Below are 22,528 nucleotides of genomic sequence, written 5' to 3'. Positions count from 1 at the left end.
CGCTTACTTTCATGTGCCGATACATCCCAAGCACAAGAAGTACCTGAGGTTCGCGGTTGGCGACTCGCATTTTCAGTTTCGGGTCCTGCCGTTCAGATTGACCTCCGCCCTGAGGGTCTTCACCAAGCTAATGGTGGTGGTGACAGCGTATCTCAGGAAAGGGGGGGGATTCACGTCTACCCCTACCTGGACGATTGCTTGATCAGGGCGCGCTCACCTGAGGAAGTTCTTGATCACCTCTCAGTCACCTGCCACTCCCTTCACACGCTGGGCTTCTCCCTCGACTTGAAGAAGTCCCACTTGACACCTACCCAGCAGCTCTAGTTCATCGGAGCAGTGCTCGACACATCTCTGGGGCAGTGTTCGCCTCCCCAGGTGAGGGCTCATCACATTCTGCAGATGATGCACAAATTTCAACATGCCCAGAGTCTCCCGGCGTTCGAGTTCTTGAGGTTGCCTGGCCTCATGGCATCCTGCATTCTTCTGGTGCCAGAGGCCAGGTTACGGATGAGATCTCTGCAATGGGCTCTCAAGCTGCAGTGGTCGCAGTCCTCAGGCAGGATGTCGGACCCCGTTCAGGTGCCGCCCTCGGTCACCCAGGACCTTCTGTGGTGGGCCGTCGAAGGCAATCTGATGAAGGGGGCTCCATTTTGGCCACCCTGGCCGGAGTACACGATCGTGACGGATGCATCCCTCACAGGATGGGGAGCTCATGCCAACGAGTTGACAGTCAGCGGTCGTTGATCTCCGTCGGAGTCCAGACTCCATATCAATCTGTTGGAGCTGAGGGCCGTCAGGCTAGCCCTGAAGGCTTTTCTTCTGTCTGTGCAAGGGAAGAATGTTCTGATTCTGACGGACAATACAGTGACCATGCACTACCTCAACAAAAAGGGGGGGGCAGGGTCTCTCCCTCTGTGCAGAGGCACGATGCAGCTCTGGTTCTGGGCCATCCAGCAGGAAATTTCGATCTCGGCAGTTCATCTGGCCGGAGATAAAAACGTGGCAGCGGACGCTCTGAGCAGGTAGAGCACGGTCTCTCACGAATAGGAGCTGGCTCAGGAGATCTCCTGGAAATCTTCGCCCTTTGGGGGACCCCACAAGTGAATCTCTTTGCCACCAGTATCAAGAGGAAATGTGAAAGATTCTGCTTGCGGGAATTTCTTCCAAGAGGAGCCTTAGGGGACGCGTTCGTAGTGGAGTGGTCCTTCCCACTGCTGCATGTTGTTCCTCCATTCCCCGTCATTCTGCAAGTGCTACGGAGGTTACGGAGGTTCGGTTCCCGGATGATACTCATTGCTCCGGCATGGGCCAGGAGAACGTGGTACCCGGACCTTCTTGACATGTCCATCTGCCCTCCACTCCATCTTCCCTACCGAGACGATCTGCTCTCACGGGAGGGGGGGGGTCGGTTGGCTTCTTCATCCAGAGGTCAAGTCCCTCAACCTTCATGCTTGGCTTCTGAAAGGTTGAGGTATAAGGATTGGGACCTCCCTGAAGACGTGATCGAGGTGTTGCTTTCGGCCAGAAGGCCCGCAATAACGTCCCTGTACCATTGCCGTTGGAGAAAGTTCTGCGACTGGTGCAGGGTTAAGAATGTGGATCCTTTTTCATGTGTCATTCCTGTGGTTCTGTCTTTTTTGCTTTCATTAGCCCACAAGGACCTGCAAGTGGGTACCATTAAAGGTTACCTGGGGGCGCTGTCCCTATTTAAGTGCTCGTCTGAGGAGTGTTCTTATTTTAAGATTCGTTTGATTTCTCAGTTTCTGAAAGGGCTCACTAATGTGTTCCCACCGTCACCTTTCCAGGTGCCCGGTTGGGATTTGAACGTGGTTCTAAAATTCCTCATGGGAGCTCCGTTTGAGCCTTTACATTCTTGCCCTTTGAGACTGTTTACCTTTAAAACTGTATTTTTAGTTGCGGTTACTTCCGCTCGCAGAGTGAGTGAGTTGCAGGCACTATCCGCCAAGCCACCCTTCACGGTGTTCCATAAGGCCAGGGTTGTCCTTTGGGTTCGTCCTTCTTTTCTTCCGAAGGTTGTGTCGGAATTTCATTTAAGCCAGAAGGTCATTCTTCCGGCGTTCTATCCTCCTCTGCATCCTGGTAAGGAAGAGGAGAGGCTCCATAGGTTGGATCCTAGGAGAGCGTTAAGCTTCTACATCTCACGCATGTCCCGGGTCAGAGTGGACGATCAGCTCTTTGTAGGATATGCTGGAAGGCGTTTGGGTCAATCTGTTACTAAGCAGACCTTGTCCAGATGGATTATCTTGACCATCTCGGAATGCTACCGTCTGGTGGGTAAGGACCCTCCGGTAGGCTTTAGGGCCCACTCTACTAGGGGTGTGGCTGCCTCCACTGTTTTGCAGAGGGGTGTTCCCATTCTTAACATTTGTGAAGCAGCCACATGGGCCTCTGTCGATACTTTTGTCAAACACTACTCCCTGGATACTGTCCATGGGCAAGAATTGGCCTTTGGTAAGGCAGTCCTATATTCTGCAATTTGATTGGGCATTCTAAAATTCTAAATTCTTTTCCCACCTCCAAACGTTGGTACTGCCTGGGAGTCTGTCATAGATGTGGAATACGTCGGAGGAACCAATCCCTTCGAAGAACAAGTTACTTTCTTACCTGGTAATGTTCTTTCGATGGGCTGTTCCGACGACGTATTCCACATCGCTCCCTCCCTACTTGCCCCACTACAGAATTTCTTATGCGATTGCAGCTTTCGTTTCCGCAAGGCTTTCTGTAGTCATTCTGGCAGAAGATTGGTGCCACACGTTCTGGGAAAAACTACAACTGAGGCTACGGGCGTCGTGCGTCCTACTTGTATCATCCGGTGACGTCGGCTCGACGTCACCACTGAACAGGTCATCATGCTGTGTTCTTTCGAGAGAGGGGCACCTGCCTCCTCGAGGACAGCGTATCGACGTCATCGACGCAGACGCCGACCATTTTCCAAAGCAGCACAGCTGTGGTGATTACCAGTCATAGATGTGTTATACCTCGTCGGAACATCCCATCGAAATAACATTACCAGGTAATAAAGTAACTTGTTCTTTGCACTGTGACACTTCCAGCAGTGGGGTCATATCCCTCCCTCATCCTGGCTATCATTACTGGGGGGTAGTGCCACATATGCAATAATTTCAGGGCTTGGTTTCTATATTGAAGCGATCTAGTGGAGCAGTTAGCCTGTCTACACATGCGGGCCACAAAAGGTCCTCGATATCCCTTCCCAGGTCCTGTCACCACCTCACTCTTACAGGAGGGGGTTCCCGTTGGGGCTGCCATGAGAAGCAGGCTATACAATCTAGCTATCAGTCCCTTGGTTCCCTTCTGCGTGATCAGGAACCTTTCAAAGGCTGTCGGCTCCCTCCGTAGATTCTCCCTCATCTATCCCCGGTCATTACCCCCTTCAATTGCAGGAAGCGAAAGGGTGACGGCTTGCTCAGACCCAGGGCCTCCTCCAGTCCCTTCAAGGATGCAAAGGTTCCCCCATCCTATAACTGTCCCGCCCTGAGTCCAGCTTTGTACCAAGGCTGGAACGCCATAGGCTTTTCAATCCCATCCCTCAGTGGGGGGGCCAGATAAAGCTCAGGGCGATGGCCAAGACGTAAGCCACCTATTATCGTCTCCCTCCTTCCAGACAGACCACAGGACCTCCAACACTGGGTGCAGCAGGACACTCCGCAGGATGCTGGTTTTAGGAACCCACAGCCACTCGTCTAACGTGACCGTGGCCAGTACCTCATGATCCATAGCCACCCATTGTTTCCCTGAGCCTGGAGTAAAATGGTCCACCAGGACTCTCAGCTGGGATACCTTGTAGTACGTTGCTAGGTCTGGAAAGCCAACCCCTGCCCCCCCCCTCCTTCTTTGATACAAAAAAGGAGGCAGGTACCCCTCTCTCGAAAGAACACAGCATGATGACCTGTTCAGTGGTTTTTAACCATTTTGAGAGTTTGCAGCCATCTGCTTTTTGCTCACTGTTCCTTTCACAGATGGGAAATATCTATTTGCATATCAGTCTTTATCCCGCCCACATGGGCAGTCCAGCACCGAAATGCTATGGCAATTCCCTTCTGAGCAAGAGTACCAACAACCCCATACACGTGTTTGAGCCTTGTTGGGCCTCATCATTGAGGTGGAGCTGTGCCTCTCTGAGCACAGTGAGCAGGGAGTCCACGTCTGGTTGCCCCTTCCTCCTTTGGCCTCGTTAGTATCTCATAGGAGATCCTATGTTTCTTTCCAGCCCAAAGGAACCTCAACATAGGTTGTTTCACCTCCATTAAGAAAGACCTAGGGACTGGCACCGGTAGCATCTGGAACAGGAATAAGAACTTGGGGAGAATCAACATCTTTACAGAGTTCAGACGCGCCATCCACGATAACCCCAACCCTGCCCACCTCTCCATGTCTCGTTTCACTGCCTACCAGAGGGGGATAAAGTTTCCCTTGTAGTGATCCCTCAGGTTTTGTGTAACCTGAATCCCCAAGTAGCGAAACATTTCTCTCTGCATCTTAAAAGGAAGCCCTGTCACAAATTCTCTTTCTCTATCCGCTAGCCCCCAGCTATGAACGCCACTGATTTCCCCAGGTTGACCTTGAAGCCAGACTGCTTACCATATCGTTCTAAACTTTGCAATACATGGGGGGGATCGATTGGAATGGCTTGGAAACAGAGTAGTGCATCATCCACAAATAGACTTATCTTGCAATGTATTGCACCCACTGTGACACCTCCAATTTCATCATTGTCCCAGATCAATGCCGCCCATGGTTCCATCACTAGTGCATATATGAGTGGGGGCATCCCTGATGCGTGCCCCTCCCTAAGGGAAAGGGCCCTAATTCGTTTTCATTGACCACATCTCTGGCCATGGGCTTTGAGTACAAGGCTGATATCCAACCCATCCACCTCTGACCCATTCCCAGGGATGAAAAAACCTCCCCCATGAAGGCCCAGCTCACCTGGTCAAATGCCTCTTCGCAGTCTAGGGGAGAGCAAGGCAGCTCCCTCCTCCCGGACTTCCCTTGCGCACAGCACGTGGAGAGTTTTCTGCATACTGTCCGCTCCCTGCCTGTTTAACACAAACCCCACCTGGCCTGGGTCAATCAACTGAGGGAGACCTATCTCTAACTTCGTCGCTAGGATCCTGGCCAAAACCTTTGCGTCCACATTTAGAAGGGAGATGGGCCTGTAGGAGGCACATCCAGCGGGGTCTTTTCCTGGTTTCGGTATAACTGCAATTGGGGCATAAAGAAACGTCAGTGGGATTGTATCTTGCCCCATTATTAAATTAAACAGCTTAGCCAGAGGTTTCTCCAGCAAGGTATGGTATTGTAAAAATCGGCCATGAAGCTGTCTCCTCCCGGGAGGGCCTTCCCTATCTGCAGCCTTTTAATGGCTTCCAGGACCTCCTCAACAGTTATCTACCCCTCCAAGGCATCTCCCTGCCCCCATAGGTTTATGGAAGTTTTGCCCAGCCAGGTATTGCTGCATGTCCTCCACTGACTCCTCCTTCTGCCTAGTATACAACTCCCCATAGAAACTTGCAAAGCGCTCCATTATATCCGCTCCACCTTTCCGCATCCAGCCAACCCCCCCCCCACGGTGTCTTGAATACCTTCTACCCTCCTATCCGCACTACAACCTTTCATCCTATTTTCCAGAACAGTCCCCACCTTGTCTCCCCTCTCATAGTACCTCTGCCGGTGTATCTCATCTTCTTGACGACTTCTCCAATTAGAACTGAGTGAAGTGCTTGTCTCTTGTCTCTCATTTCCCCCAAAAGGGCCTCCCTGTTTATACCGCTCCGGTTCAACTGTACCTGCATAGCTCGGAGTTCCTCTCTGAGCTTACCTTCGATTAGAGCCCTCTCCCGTTTCCGACGGGAACCCTCCGTAATGAGCAGACCCCGAAAAGTGGCTTTGGCTGCCTCCCACACTGTAGCCATACCAGTCTCCCTGTTGTCATTAATTTCAAAATAGGCCTGTATCTCCTTCCTCTGAAACTCCCTGAACACTTGGTCCCTCAGGAGGGTATCATTGCACCGACCCCTATAGATCTGCAAGGCCTTAGGTAGCTGCCAGTCTACTACCACAAGTTTGTGGTCTGACCACGTAATTGCCTCCACCCTTGGCTCACCAATCTCCCCTTACCTCTTCCTCTGTGTAAGCAGGAGGTAAATTCTCGTGTACGATTGATGCGGGGGAGAAAAGAAGGTATAGCCCCCCGGCCCCGGCCATGATCTACGCCACACATCCACCCAGAAGTGGTCTTGCAAAAGGTCTCTCAGGGCAAGGTTATCTCTTGACAACCCTCACCCCCGTCCCTTCGCTGACCACCATTCCAGCTTGGGGTCCAGAATCAAGTTGATATCCCAGCCTAGCATCGTGGCACCCTCTGCCCACTCGTCCATCACCCTAAACACCTGACATAGAATGTCCACCTGACCCACGTTGGGTGCATAAAGGGTGTCGAGTGTGATCCGCATTCCCTCACATGTACCCTTTATTCCCAAGAATCTTCCCATGAAACCCCTCTTGATCTCAATCCCCATCAGACTGAATGATTTGCCCAGAAGGATGCCCACCCCCTCCTTTTTAGAGGATTTGTGAGAAGCCCAAAAATTCCTTCCCATCGCTTTACCTTTTATCAGTGACTCCGCCCCTTGTCAATAGTGTCTCTCCTGTAGGAAGAGGACTGCTAGTTTCTGTTTACGGAACATATTACTAGCCAGGGACCTTTTTTGTTTTGAGAATTCAAGCCCTTCACATTCAGCATACCCACCGCCCTTTCAACCATTTCCCCTCTTAACCCATCGTACTGTACACCTCCCGTGTCCAACTAGGCTCCAGGCCCTTCAAATGTGCTGATCCCATGACATGCGCTGTTCACATTCCCCCTTTCTCCCCCCATCCCTCCACCCCACCCTTTTCCCCCACCATGCCCCCCATTCTTCTACTTGAAGTTGAGGCATCTGACCCCATGCCCCAACCTCGCTAAGTATGGTTGTTGAACCAACAGGGACTCGTCCCCAACCTTGGACCCCCTGTTTAGCGGTCATTTCACCTTTCCTAACCCCCCGCCCCCGAATTCAAACTAAACCCAATCTCCCAACACCCCGGTCCCTACACCAACCGTTCAGTTTCCCCTGAAAACATTTTCTCATTCAGTCAAACCTTAGCATTATCAGTGTCATGGCCACTGGGCAAGAACCACAAGCTCCACTACTTAAAAGGTCCAGTTGGACCCAGTCTTGGTACCAGGCTTATGAGTAAGTGTACTCTGCACACTTTATTCTGGTGCACGTGCCTTATTTTTTCCCTGCAGGGCCTCCAGGTCAGGTATGGCCATAGAAGTTAATTGGGCTGCACGTGCAGCATCCTCTAGGAGTGGCAGGGTGGGGCCACGAGTTGGAACAAATGGGCGTGGCTGGGACCAGGCAATTTAAGCCTGCCCCGCCCGCATGCAGGCGCTCCGCGTTAGTGCGCTTACAGCAGCGTAACGTTCACCGCTGCCTAAAGCGCATCCTTACCTGATTCCAGTGGCTTACCTGATTCCAGCAGCTTACCTGATTCCAGCAGCAACAGCATTAGGAGTGCATCCTTACCTGATTCCAGCAGCAATCGCAGTCGGAGCGCATCCTTGCCTGACTCCAGCAGCAACCGCAGTCTGAGCGTATCCTTACTTGATTCTGGCTCCTAGCCACAACACTTACCCGTGAGTCCACTTTCGGCCAGCTTCATCGCGGATCCAGGCATCCTTCATCCGCCGGCAGATCTTTGGATAACAGCATTCCAGTCTGACTTGGCCAGGCCATACCTGCTAGAGAAAAAGACAAAATAAGGTTACAAAAATTATAAAGACATTACACTAAGGTCGCGCTCAAACCAATCCTCGTGCCTGACGAAAAAACCAAACTTGCCACCTATTTGGACAATCGTGAACTCCCTTTTCCTCCATTGGGGCTAGCTTCTTGCACTGCAACTACCGCTGGGCATCATATCAACTATTGGGGAAAAAGAAAGACATTACAAGAGGTACGTACAGTAATCAAGGAAAAGACATTACAAAAGGATACAGACAATAATCATTATCGAAGGATACTTACCTTTTGAAGTGGTTCAGCAACAGCCGGTCTGGGCTGCCACGCACATGGACCGGGGAAGGAACTCGGTCTGTCTAAAAGCGCCCCTGCAGTGAGAAGCAGTACGGAGAGCTCACCATCATAATTAAATAGGTGAGATTATATGGGTGCTCACCACATTCTGGGAAGAAGGGTTCGAGGGAGACCACAGTCATATCAAAGCTTCTCACAGCCTCTCGTATTCTCACAGGGGCAGTACCAACAACCAGCGCAGTCCACACCACAGAAGCAGGGGAAGAAGCCTGACCAAGGGGAGCCAGTTCCAGGGAGGGCTGCAACCGTGCCCCAATGTCCCCGCAGAGACCAGGTGAGCGTGACAATCAGGCTACTCATTGAGTCACCCCTCTAGCTGCCTTTTAAAGAAGTAAACAAAAGCTCAGCACACCTAGCACTCAGACCCCCCGTTCTGGATGGAATGGCGCACACTGGAAGTGAGTGCTCTATGTGAGAGCATAAGGGTCCCCATCGGGTATCAGCATTCCACGAGGGAGGGGTATTCAACTTTTGATATTTTCAACCCACTTTAGCCCTTCTCTTGCCATGCATTGATTCCGGGCTTCGAAGCCTCCTGTTGGGATCCGCCGCCTGCTCTAGGGAAGGGCCCTCTTGATTGCCCACCAGGTCCTCTGTGACCCTTTGTATGTCGTCATTTGCGACCAAGTGATGCCTCTCACTGTCCCACTCAAAAATCAGCGATAAGGGGTAGCCCCATCGTTACCTCACCCAGTTCTCCTGCAGCCATCTAGTGAGGGCCCCACATTTCTTCCGCCTCAACAGTGTGTGGGTCAAGAGGTCCTGGAAGATGGCCACCCTTGAGTCGCCATAGTTGACTTCTCTCAAACGTTTCACCTTCTCGCGTATCTTCACCTTATCACCATAGTAGTGCATGCGTGCTAGGAGGTCCCCGGGCACCACCACCCGTGCGGTGAATTGTCTGCTGTGGTCTTTCACTGTCTCCCAAGCCCAGCACAATCCTTATTATGTTGTGCATCTTGTGCTCCAGGCCTGCTGGTGTCTCCTCTTCCACGAGTCCAAAGATCCTAAGGTTTTTCCTTCTCTCGCTGTTTTCAATATTATCTACCTTGAGACATAGCTCCTCTTCACGGCACTCCATTTCCAGAAAGCAAGCTTCCATCTGCATTTCCAGGAGTCCCGTAGATGTTTGATTCGCCTCGACCCCGTCCATTCTGTCTCCAAGGGTGGTCACCTTGGCCAATGGGTCCGCCAGTTTCGCCCCATGTCGGTTCTCATACCCCTTATCTCCTCCAAGATGATCTGTATGTCTGGTTTTATGGAGCCCAGCTCTTCCAGGGGCACAGGAGCGCCTCCCGTCGCCATCGTGGTGTTGTCGGTATGCAACTGAAACTGTGCCATGGTCTCTCTCCAGCTCATGGGGTTCCCAGACCCCTTTCCCCTGTGGCCTCAAGGGGTCTAGACTCCGGTTCCTACCGTCTAGACACCTCCCCCGCAGCCCCTGGTCTTCCTCTGGTTTAGGACCATCCCTGGGCACTCCCCTCCTCTGGGGCAGGAGCTCTAACTTTGCGTAGTAGGGTACGGGCAACGTTTTCTCCAAAAGTAGGCAATGGCGTAGGGGCACTATATTCCGAACCTCTAATCTCCAAGGTATCTCTTCTGCGTGAACCGGCCAGCTGATCTCACCTTCCCTGGCTGGTGCCCTGCGCTGCTCCAGCTGAGCTGCCAGTCGGGGGGATTCACCCTAACGGTGAGGTGCCATGGAGGAAAGCCCCCCCCCAATCTTCCCTTGTAACAAAACCTCTTAAGTTATGAGGTGTCCACACGTGAGAAGAACCACTCCTCAGTTGCAAAAAGGCCACTATCTCTCTCCCTCTCAAATCTGCTCACTTGGTGACCTGCCAGTGCATTTGGTGGTGAAGGGCACCTGGGCATTCCTCCCCCAGGGCCTGAGCCCCAACCCACAACAGTTTGTTGTTATGCTGCGCTATCCCCCACAGGCATTTTAACTCCTGGAAATGCTGTGGGGGAAGCGTCGGGAAGTATTAGCAGATCTCGGAGAGTTCCCAGCGTGTCATCTTGTGCAGCGCTGGCTTGTCCTGTCACTGGTGCTGCGTCGGCGCTATTCCTTTGTCTGGGCTCTCTCCCACACCTGGGGAGCGGGAGGAGCACCAGGCCTCTGCAGGCCCGTCGGGCTCCTTGTCCTGCTCCTTGGACCGATCACGGTTGGCCGCTTCCTCCACCGCCCTTACCTGCTGAGGCACGCTCTCACGTCAGCCCCGCCGGCAGGCTGTTGCTTTGCTGGGGGGTTGGGAGGGGGTGGAAGCCACTACCTTCTTACGTGGTATTCCAGGACACCTCGGGAGCCGCTGCTTCCTGATTCCCTCACTAGTGATCTCTGTGGCGGCAAAAGGGTTTTATCTACAGCCGTTGTCCCAGCCCTGCTCGACATGCCTCCCTGAGCCGAGTGGGACACGGGTAGCTGCACACAGGTCCTGGGCCGCAGCGGGCCGACGGATAGCATAATGTTTATCTCCAAGCCTCCGGGTCCAGGGCAGCTCCCAGCCCAGTTCCTTCACTCCCCCTGGGAACAGCACTTTTTGTCATCTGCGGCACTGCTTTTTAGAGTTAGCAGGGACCACCAATCGCCATGACGCCGCAATATTTCCAAGGCTAGGGACAAGCTTCACGTTCAGGCAGCCATCTTGCCTGCGCCCCCTTGTAGCCTCCCAGCCAGTATAGAATTTTAATAAAAGATAAGGTATGGGTGATGATTGTTAGCAGCCGACATCTATCCTTGATTTTAGCGACAATTAGATTTCTTAATGCAATTAATATTTTAATAGACCTTGAGTAATAGATGGCAGTCTAATGGAAAATTGTTAAATGATGAATTGAAGAACACTCTTTAGATGCAATATTTCTTTTGATGTTATATTGTATTGTTGTAAACGTATTATTTGTGTATTGGAGTTGAAAGGTTGATTTATGTTCAGCCATATCAAGAATATAAAATTTAAAAAAGTTGTTTGCAATGATCATTTTTATTGAAGCCCTTACATTTATAGAACCTTGAGTGGACATTTTTATTTTGGAACCACGCAGTTTGGTATTGCAACTGTACCAGCTCATACCCCTCCTGAAGATGTAACCTGTTCTCGGCCCACGTTTTCAAGAGGCGAGAGAGGTGCTTGTTTTACCTTTGAGTGGGATCACTTAGTGTGGGGCTGAGTACATGGTTTTTCCACTGCTCTTCCCTGTACTCCTGCAGACCAGCAGTCATTGTGTACACCCTTTGTCAAATCTCATTGCAATGGGCACATTACCCATCTCTCTTCTCATGTCTGTCAGCAGAAGATGACACAGCGGTGCGAAAATGGTTATAACGTGGTGTGTAAAAGGATCATTTACAAAAATCCCACCCAAGGGTTTAAGGTTGTGGAATACCCGGCTTCCTTTTTCATGTTTGTTAGAAAAGCCCTGTAATAGTTTAAGAAAATGACATTAGGATTATTTGTTCTCAGTTTGACGACTGCACATCTGATAAAATAAAGATCCCAAGACATAGCTTGATGCACATAATTATAGAAGCCACACACATTTGAACATACCTTGTGCCTATAGGTATTTAGTGCCATTCGACCCTAATTGTTCCAAAGCATACCTCCTTTGACAAGGGGACTCTAGAGGTTTGTTTTCAGTAGTAGACCCACTTTCACCTCAAGATGGACAGAGAAGTGCAACTCATTGCAGGCAGATTAAAGCTATCATTTGTTACCACTTTAGAGCGGTTTATTTTCCTCATGCCAGATGTATGATCATTACTCTGGGTGTCCAAACTCATTACTACTGGCTTCAGAAGTCTCACAGGGTTTACTAAGCCCTAAATCCTTTAGGGGTTTATAACTTGAGTACTGTTAGCTGTGAAATTCTGTAACATATTATTACAATGTTAAGCGCACCATAATAAGACATATGATTTCCCCTCAAACAGGCAGAGAAGATTCCTATGTGCATGCAGAGAGCCCACACCGAGCAGTTCGACCCCTGCGCATTGCTGAAGCAGAAGATGCCTCACCGCCCTCTATCCGGCATCCCTCCCCTGTGGAAGACACTAGCCCACAGAGGTCATCGAGCCACGGAGAGTCCCACTCACCAGGGGAGCGAGACGCACCCTGTTGGCCCACTCTCGAGCTGAACTCAATGGTTGAGGTGCAGGATCCCCCTATCTACGGAGTCATTCGCTGGATTGGAAAGATTCCAGAGTGCGCAGAGAAGATGGCAGGCCTGGAAGTGGTGCGCTGAAAATATGCATTGAGTATTCTTTACGGTTAATTGTTTACAACCTATTCTATTTCTTCGTATATATCAACAAGCCAGCAGACCTGTAGATTAGTGAATCCGAATGTAACCAGCTGCAACTGGTAGACGCGTTTAATCATAATTGCTGTTAAGTTCTTCCAGCACCATCCATACCTTTATTGATATCATTATTCTTTCATAGTTTCTGCAAGGCACCTGGTCTCCCCGTAAGAGTATACCTTCATGTAACCGTGTACCGGAGCTTCGTGGTCTTTGTGGAGTTGCTGATCGTTAAATTACGCACATAAATATATTCTATTGGTTTCTTGTGTACGAATAGCACTTTCCAACTTCGAATGTATACACACAACGAACTGCAGTCTGCCTCGAGTGCTACAGAGAGGTGTTCATCGCCATAACCACAATTATGGTTAATCTGAAAGTGTGAGACTAAATGATGAGAATATATCTATTCTGGCGCATGTTCATTAGATGGGTTATTTTTTTCAAATGTATGGACAAAATTCACCTTTTTGGAAAAAGGGAGTATTTCATGGTCCTGCTCCGAATTTTGCTTTTGGGTCATTCGAGTTTTAGTGTGGATTGGTAGACGGGTGGCAAAGTTAGAGTCTTCCTTAATTGGGCTTTAGGGTACGATCTTCGATGTAACCTATTGCTGAGTCGTGTGTTCAAATAATGTTTCATGGAACACATACAGAAGGCCACAGATAAAAACATAAATACATTGCTTGTTTGCTAGAAGCCCAGGTTCGATCTGTTGTAAATTGGCTGGAATTCCTAGGCTTGGTAGGAAAGTGTCTTCTGACACCACGTGTATATGGATTGGCATTGAACAGGGCATGCAGGATCAGGGTAACTGATGGCACTGTGCTGCACATGGAGGTGGAGCATGTCAGCATAGGTAGAAAACCTGGGTCTTCTGATACATTGCTGTAAATATTGATGAGGCAAGTCCAAGGTATGCAGAACAGGAACTGCAGGTACTGTGTTGTGTGTGCGAGGATGGGCCATGCCCATCATTTGTATGACACCGGTGTCTGCTGGTACAAATGTCCTTAAGAATACCCAGACTTCTAGAAACAGTTCAAGGTTTTTTTATTTGGTGTGCTTGCTGTGATTAACACACTGAGTTCCCGCACTGAGTGATGTGAGAGAGCTGTACCCATCCCCAGGTCCAAACCGCACATTTTGCAATAGGAACAAAAGTGGCGGTGAGTGGCAGTCTTGCAGTCTGCTACCCCCATTCCAGTGTTTCTTCAGTGTCTACCTTTGCTGGGAGGAGTGTCTGCAGTCAACCCTTCAAAACCTCATTGATTCCGCAGAGCGGACGCGGAGTGGCGGTGAGTGGCAGTCTTGCAGTCTGCTACCCCCATTCCAGTGTTTCTTCAGTGTCTACCTTTGCTGGGAGGAGTGTCTGCAGTCAACCCTTCAAAACCTCATTGATTCCGCAGAGCGGACGCGGAGTGGCGGTGAGTGGCAGTCTTGCAGTCTGCTACCCCCATTCCAGTGTTTCTTCAGTGTCTACCTTTGCTTGGAGGAGTGTCTGCAGTCAACCCTTCAAAACCTCATTGACTCCGCGGAGCGGACGCAGAGTGGCGGTGAGTGGCAGTCTTGCAGTCTGCTACCCCCATTCCAGTGTTTCCAGTGTTTCTTCAGTGTCTACCTTTGCTGGGAGGAGTGTCTGCAGTCAACCCTTCAAAACCTCATTGACTCCGCGGAGCGGACGCGGAGTGGCGGTGAGTGGCAGTCTTGCAGTCTGCTACCCCCATTCCAGTGTTTCCAGTGTTTCTTCAGTGTCTACCTTTGCTGGGAGGAGTGTCTGCAGTCAACCCTTCAAAACCTCATTGACTCCGCGGAGCGGACGCGGAGTGGTGGTGAGTGGCAGTCTTGCAGTCATGCCAGGCAAACTGGCAATGTCTGCTAAGATGGTCACTCCACCGGTCGGTCACGTCGACCAGGAAGAAGAAATAGGCCGTTGCCTAAGAAGTTCAAGAAAGAACTCTGCATCAGAAAACACAAACACCTCTTCTGAACACAATCAACTCCCCGGTCTCTTCAATCCTGTGATCACGCCGCACCGACCAACAAAGGGTGCAGCGCTTACTGTTCCACCCTTGCTCGACCGCGAAAAGAGAAAACCCAGACCACCCAGCAACCCTCATCCGCATCACATCCCTCAACTTCCCCATGGAGCTGAATCTCCTACCTTGCACGGCCCTAGCGATGTCCCTCGATTGTTCTCTGCGGCTCCCGTGGCTCCCGCCTGCTCGCACGCTCCTCCAGCCAGAACCGAAGCTCCGCTGTCCCCCAGAGGGGGGATGGCGTTGAGACCTCCGGTCGGGCTGCCTGACGCGTGTGTTGGTGTGCCGCAACTCGGCAGAGCCGTGTCCCCGAGTGGGGTGGAGGTCACGCCTGCCCTGTCGGCGAGGGCGGGCCCCGATGAGGAGGAAGTGGGCTGCCAGATCGCCCCAAGGGCCCGGGGGACGCAAGAGGCAGCGCGCACACCAGAGACAGTGGAGTGTGTAACCACTCCAGCCGCGCCTACAGCCCCGCCCCCTACCGTAACAACGGTAGCTGCACAGATCCATCAAAGTGCTAAACGCAACGTCAGCTCAGTGGAAGAACTACAGTCCCCAACCGACGTCGATTCCTCGACTCAACCACCTAATGTCCTAGAAGTGAACCTAACTTTGACAAACCTGAGAAAAAGATCACGGACTGCAGGAGACCTTCCTAATAAACAAAAAAAAAACCCATGTAAAAAAAGACCAAAAGAAGACACCAAACCCATGGCCCAAACAAGGAGAAAACGTAAACCAGGGCAAAGCGAACAAGAAAACCCGCACGGGTTTAAAAAATTCTAAAAGGGCGATAAAGAAACCACAACCGCCTTTGAAGTTACTATCAGACTTCTTCCGCAAACATTCCAAGGAAATTCAAGATAAATGCCAAGAATTAACAGATGCGGAAATGTTGGAAGCTGTAAATGAAAACACCCCCCCTCGAAAACAGCATAGGCTGGCGCCTCCACTAAGAAACCTCTCCCCGCCCCCACTAAGAAGGGCGGACTACCTTTCCCATAACATAAACAAAGACAATTGGCAATTCGCAGGCAAACCTGCACCATCAATCTCTTCGCCAAAACCTGCCTCACAGCCTAGGGAACAAGCTCCCGTCCAAGATGAAGCTGTCATCACTCTTGCAGCCTCTTTGCCGACAAGGATCACAGCAGTCACGACAGAAGCGCCGGCTTCAGCCCAAGAGAACCCAGAAACTTCGACCGTCAAAGAGCATGAACTGGTGTCGCGGGATCTGACTCAGACAACGACCTTCAAACGACGACGCCGAGCGCCTCTACGAAAAGCCCAAGTTCAGTCTGTATAGGTAGAAGCCCGTTAACTAGACCAAATTCTCCTCAAGAGGCGATACCAATGCACGCTCAAGACATCCTAACAGACGCCTATGTCAGCGAAAAAGATTTAGTGGCAACGCCTCCTTTCGTGGGGTGGGACAAGCCAAAATCAGCAAACAAACAAGTCCCAGGAAGCAACCGGAGAAACAAGTTACCCTCAATGCCCAAACCAAACCCACAGTTTGAGAGAACCCTGGATTCCTTTTACTCAAACCTCAATAACTATAACAACCAAAGAAGACACTCGTTAGATCACCTCCCTAGAACACCCACCACGGGGCATACCTCAACTCGCCTATCGTCCCCCCCACGAAATAGACTTTCTTCTCAAAGCTCAACAACCCCAAAAGACCATCCATCAAAAAAACTAGACATGTGCACCCTGATGTCAGCTTTAACGATCGCCCTCGCTCCATTCACCAAACTTTACGAAACAATCGGTGACACCTTGAAAGACCAGATCTCAATTCAAGCGTCCATGTCTACCAAATTGACCTTCCTAGAAGGATACAAAATGGCCCTTGATATGAAACTAAAACACACTGAATGTCTTCGGCTTCAGCAACCTGTTCCATCTGACACAACTGTAAATTGTGCCGAGAGTGTGGATTCCTCGTGGCATGCAGAGACACCACGCAAATCTAAGGGGACACAAACAACACCATTCATTGATTTAACAACATCGGTTCCTACACCAACAACAACAGAAAATATCACAAAAGAGCCATTAGAGGCCATCTCAAAACCCAGAACAATCACAACCGTCGCATCAATATTTCAACATCAAGCCGCCCTAAAGGGCAAACTCCCACCGCTTTTAAAAATTCCAGCAACCCATCCCACCCAATTGTCTGCAGCAAAAGAAAAGCAAAGAGTAATATCGGAAGAAAGTGACCCTATTAACCTTTCGCCAAGAGGGGTCGAGGCCTTCCTAAATAACGAGGATTTGATGAACATTTCACAGCACTTAACGGATTTGACAACACCTCAGTCATTGAACGACAAACTCACGCCAGAAACAGCCAAGTCATTAGCTCAACTACAAACAGGATCCAATGTTGAAGATTCAGGGCCTGAGTCTCCTTTCCTCACCCTTGAAAATCGTAGGAGGAGAGCCACCAGGAACCATGAGGACACGTGGAAACCCGAACCTCATCGATCGAACCATAATTCAAAGAAAAGACCAACCCACCAAACACACGGAGTAAGAACGCGAGAAAACCGTTCTTACAATTCGAAAGGGCGCTACGAAGAAACTCAACGCCCCAGATCGGACGTCCGATGATCAAGTGACTGCTTGCAAAGAACTACTAATAGATCCACTGCAAGCCAAAAAACCCTCTTAGACTGCCTCCATAAAAGACCTCAAATTAGATGGATCCTGAAACTAGAACAAATTTCAGGCAACCGGGAAAATGTAACTTTAAACAGAGGAACAGTTCTTGACCTGTTTAGTTACATCTCGAAACTGTGCGTGGTGAAGTCCGCTGATCTCCAGACAGTGGACCCAAGCCATATCAATCTTAAGCCGATTTCTCACTTCTACATCTCATCCTCAACTACGAACAAAATATTAAGATCAGCTGCAGAAGACTTGTTAACGAGGGGCTACAACCTAACTGAATCTTCAAGGAAAATAAAAATACTCAAACCCTCGGACTCAGAAGAGTGCTCTAACCCTTCGAAGGGAATTACGGATCGGATACAAGCCCCTCAAAAACAACATTGCTCCACAAAGAGATCCCGAGTTATTCAAACGCGGAAAGAGCCCGAAAACCCGATTCACAAGAAAGTCTACCCGACGTCATCTATAAAACCATCTGATCAACAGTTATTATCTCGTGATCAACCCCAAAATATTCCACCCTCTTCAGCAACTCAAAGAGATAAGCTGGAACAACGCCAAACGAAAGGCCCACAGAAAATACAAAGGATGGTTCAAAACGAGACTTAATCCAACGTGGTAAAATCTCTTCCAGTGTCCACACTTGAGACAATGTGGTCATGGCTGCCAAAGGCTCTGAAGCCTAAACACCAAAAATAGCCACTCAAGCACAAGACCTACAGTGACACGAATGAAGATCAACAAACCTTGAAGCACGACCAAATAAAGATTTGCTCATGGAACACCAGAGGCTTCTGCCACCTAACTTCCTCGGGCTCAATAAATTGGAACGAATACGATATTATTTGTCTCCAAGAGACCTGGCCTCTCCAACCTCCGATCATCGATGGCTACGAGACAAAGATAGTCGCAGCCAAAAAAGGCTCAACAGGAAGGCCGACCGCCAGCCTACTCGTGGCAATCCGAAGTGGCCGTGGTTTAACAAACATCAAAAAATTAAGAGACCCACTACATGTTAATGATGAAGCTAAACTGGTCACCTGCTACGGAGACTAACACACTCCAGACAAAGTCAATGATTATCATCACCATATACTGGAACCCGGCCACAATAAATACCCAAAAATTCATCAAGAAATGGAACGAGAAATTGACTGGATTCACCTAAACCAGCAAGTAGACCACATACTCATATGTGGGGATCTCAACATCAGTTGTCAAAATCTCACTGACCCTCCTACTTTAAAATCTAAAGGTCCACCAACAGATGAGAGGGTATCCAAATGGTCGAACTTAATGGACTCCAGAGCATTTTCCAACCTTGACCACATCTTTTACGACCCAAAAAGATGTCCAACCTGGGAGAGATCAAACTCTAAATCAACAATCGACTACATCTTCGTCTCCTGGCCGTTACTAAACCTAGTAACATCATTCAATGTCATAAGAACAGAAGAGAGTGACCACAACCTCTTAGAAACCACCTGGTCTTGGGCCCCACCTAAAAATATCTCGATGCCAACCAATATAGAACCAACAACCCAAGGCACAAGACTGAGAATGAATGAAAGAGCAATAAGCACCTTGACAGCAACTTATAAAGATCTAACTACACGTGAACAGCCTTTGTCGGTCGACTATATTCCATTGTTGACCTCATTTAGACTCCCAAGTGGAAAGAATAGCCACACTCTACCACAACAGAAGCACACTTTCAATAAACTAATCTCAGAAAAGAAGAGGGAGCTAAGAAGAGCAAAAAGACAAGCATGGAAAGTTCATCCCCAATCAGCACAAGCCGTCATTACAACAGCAGTCAAAGCCTACAAAAATTGGCTGAAAGGCCATCGCCATAACCTCTATCAACAGGACGCAGAAAACATTCTCACGGCGATAAACGGCAACCATACGAGAGACTTCTGGACTCTCATCCACTCAGTTACACCTGGAGCCCTCCCTTGCCAACTTAACGGAATCGCCGCTGCAGTTTGGGAGACCTACTTTGAAACCCTATTCCAACAACCAGCCACCACCCAGGATCTAGCGAGCGGCACTGACCCCCTATGGATCAAGTTAGATGACCATGAAGACATCCAAATTCAAATAAGAAAACTAAAACCATCTCGCGCCCCTGGACCGGATGGAATAACAAACTTTGATCTAAAATCACATCCGGAAGCGTGGTCCTCACTCCGCAGCATAATCTTCTGCCGCTGCTCGGCTTCTAAATCTATTCCATCATCATGGACCTGCGCGAACATTGTCCTGATTTATAAAAATGGAAACAGGGCTGATCCAGCAAACTTTCGCCCCATAGCCCTTCTGGATTCAATAGGTAAACATTTTGGTTCCCTTCTCTTGCAACACTTCACCAGGTGGGCAAACAACGCCCTTTGTCAAGACAACCTTCAAACCGGCTTCAAGAAGAACTTAGGCACGAACGCCAACATCTTGATATTGAATACACTGAAAAATAAGATCCTGGAAGGCAAACCCAGCCTATACATCACGTTTGTGGACCTAACCCAGGCGTTCGACAAAGTGGACCGTGCAAGATTATGGCAGAAACTAACTCAATGGGAATGCCCTCCCGAGCTCTTGAACCCAATCAAGGCATTATATTACAATACGTCAATGAGGGTCCGGTTAAACCAACAAGGGACCCTATCTGGGGTGATAAAAACAGCCAGAGGGGTAAAACAAGGCTGCCCGCTGGCTCCCGCCCTATTTTGGACCTACTTAGGTGATTTCCAAGACTCAGAAAAACTAATCCGTTCATTTCCACCAAAGTTAGGAGGAGCACAGATCAGTCGCCTGCTGTACGCAGACGATCTGATCCTATTGGATCACACCCCAATAGGTCTCCAACGACAACTGAATAACCTGCAAAGGTACATGGCCGAAAACAACTTGGAAATCAACGAGTCAAAAACAAAAACGATGGTGCTCCAAAAAACATCTAAACCGAAGGAAAAGATCCACCTTCACTTGGGACCGGCCCAAATCGAAATTGTGACTAACTTTAAATACTTGGGAGTCACGTTAGGCAGCTCCTTAAAAGAAAAAGCTATGCAAGAAGTTCTCATCGCGAAAGCTAAGAAGCTATCCATACAGGGGAAGGCTATAGACATCAAATTCGGACGTTACTCGCTAATCCCAGTGAGAGACTTTTATAAGAAAAAGGTAATACCATTGCTAATTTACGGGACGGACGCTATGCCAAACCTTCCACCAGAGCTTTGGCCTAAACTGGAAGCCTCGTTCTGGAGAAGAATCCTTGGCCTCCCAAAATCGACCCCGATCGCCTCGATCAGGAGAGAACTTGACCTATTATCCTTGGGAACCAAAGTAGCGCTAAACAGCATCCTATTATATAGGAAATGTATCATGCCAGATAAATCAAGAACTTGAACTGAAATCATGCAAAACACTCCAGAACTGGGAAGCCAAGATGCTCAACCTTTTATACTCGGTGGATAGCTGCAAGGAAGAACTGATAACCAACCCAGTTAAAACCTCTAAAAAAATCAAAGAGTGGGATTGGATACAAACTCTAGAAACAGCAAATAAATACAAACTGACCAGCCACCTTCCACCATTCTTCAACAAACTGGACACGTTGCAGACATACCTCAAACTTTTCCGAAGTAGATCAGCTCGACTCTATTTTTTGAAAATTCGACTGAACCACTTGGGGACAAATGAAATCCTGGCTATTAGAGGCTTAACGCCAACAAACTTATGTCGCTGCTGCAAATCCACCACAGAAAGAGAAACAATCGGCCATCTCCTTCTGAACTGCCCCGAGACACGCGACATCCGCCTCACTTACTTGAAGAACAACATCTCTGACTTTTCTTCACTAGATGAGGAAAATTGCTGGAATAAGCTGATCGCTGGCGACAAACCAGGCTGGGCCCTGGCGACTGTAAACATCATGAAACATATCATCAACGTGAAGCTTCCACTCTACGTTCCGAACATTCTCCCAATCACGACCAACTAACCTAAAAGGGTCTCACGAGATACACATAACTTGACCCTTCATGTCCCTGACGGGTTTGTTTGGCTCTTGTTTCCACTCACCTGTCTTCTTTTTGGTTTTGGATTTGCATTGATGGTCTACTTTCTCTCTCTTTCTTACAAGAAGAAAACCGGTTAACCTGTTACCTTTTCTGTTTTGGCCTCGGGCTAGAAGTAAATTCAATCCACTGCTTTGTTAAAAAATCCGAAGTGATTAAATAAACAAAATAATTAAATAAATAAATAAAATATAAGGAAAATTCTTTGAAGATTTCACTATAGGGGACTGATATACTACCACCTGCGAAAGGTCATCCCTCTCCCTCCTCCCATAGGCTCCCCACCTTCCTTGCCTTCCCTGGACCCCAAGGTTGTCACCTCGAGCACGGTATCCTCTACTTTCTATTGTCCTAATTATGAAGTAGACCTAAAGGCTTTTGCCTTTTCTATCTTGCTCCCTCTGGGTCTTCTAAACCCTAGAGGGTGACCTATCCGAATGATTCCCCTAGTTAGGATAACAATGTGGTCTGGCACCTTTCCAACTGCCCAGGTCCTCTCACTGTGAATTCTTCCTCTCTATCATTTCTCTCCCAGATGTACCTTCTCCTTGCCCCATCTCTCCTGCCACCCCCCTCTCTCTCTCCCCTTAACTTTCTCTCATTTTGTATTTCCTTTTTGTGTCCCTCCGAAGATCACACAATCTCAACTCTTTCTCTCCCCTCTTCACTCTACTCTCCCCTCCTAACTCTGCTACTCTCATCCCTCTTTACTATTCTACTACCAGATCTCCTTATTCAGCTACTCAACCCTCTTTTCTTCATATTCTCATCCTTCCACTACTCTACTGCTCTCACCCCTCCTGACTCCACCACTCTCTATCCCATTTATCTCTAATCGTGTCCATGTATATTCACAGCTTTACTCTCACAACTGGTAGCAGTTTCTCTCACAACCAGTACTTCTCCTGCACAAGCCCTGCCAACAACTTAGCACTCCGCTCCCCTGTCCATCCTCCGACTGGCCTTTAAGTCCACCTCCACACCTGTTGACTTCACCCCTGCAACCCACACCCTACTTCCTTTCAGTCCCCTTATATACTGCTCTCTTCTTCATTATAAGCCCCCACACCCCTTCCTTTGGTTCCAGCGCTCACCTGGCTCTGTGGACAAATCTGTGCCTGTCTTTTCCTGAGGGGCTGGGTAACACAGGTGCAAAGCTTTAAAAACCCTTCTAAGCCCTGTCACCTTTTTAGTCTGTGTTTGCAGGGTAACCGACAGGTGCTGAGGCATCTAGTTTTCCATG

The 22,528-nt window shown here is 49.2% G+C and overlaps 1 protein-coding gene across 4 annotated transcripts in view; it reads left to right on the top strand.

Annotated features, from left to right (window-relative positions):
* The window catches only part of LOC138521176 (ubiquitin carboxyl-terminal hydrolase CYLD-like), a 2,059,174-nt gene that overhangs the window by 595,073 nt on the left and 1,441,573 nt on the right, over positions 1–22,528 (top strand). For all 4 annotated transcript variants that reach the window (XM_069633784.1, XM_069633781.1, XM_069633782.1 and 1 more), the window contains one exon: positions 12,118–12,419. In XM_069633784.1, the coding sequence (XP_069489885.1) occupies positions 12,118–12,419 (302 nt within the window). The remainder of the gene's footprint in view (positions 1–12,117; positions 12,420–22,528) is intronic.

This window comes from Ambystoma mexicanum, chromosome 13 (genome assembly GCF_040938575.1).
Source record: "Ambystoma mexicanum isolate Mex_15411 chromosome 13, UKY_AmexF1_1, whole genome shotgun sequence".
NCBI lineage: Eukaryota > Metazoa > Chordata > Amphibia > Caudata > Ambystomatidae > Ambystoma > Ambystoma mexicanum.
The sequence above is the reverse complement of the archived record's forward strand: the minus strand, read 5'-3'. Positions and strand labels throughout refer to the sequence as shown.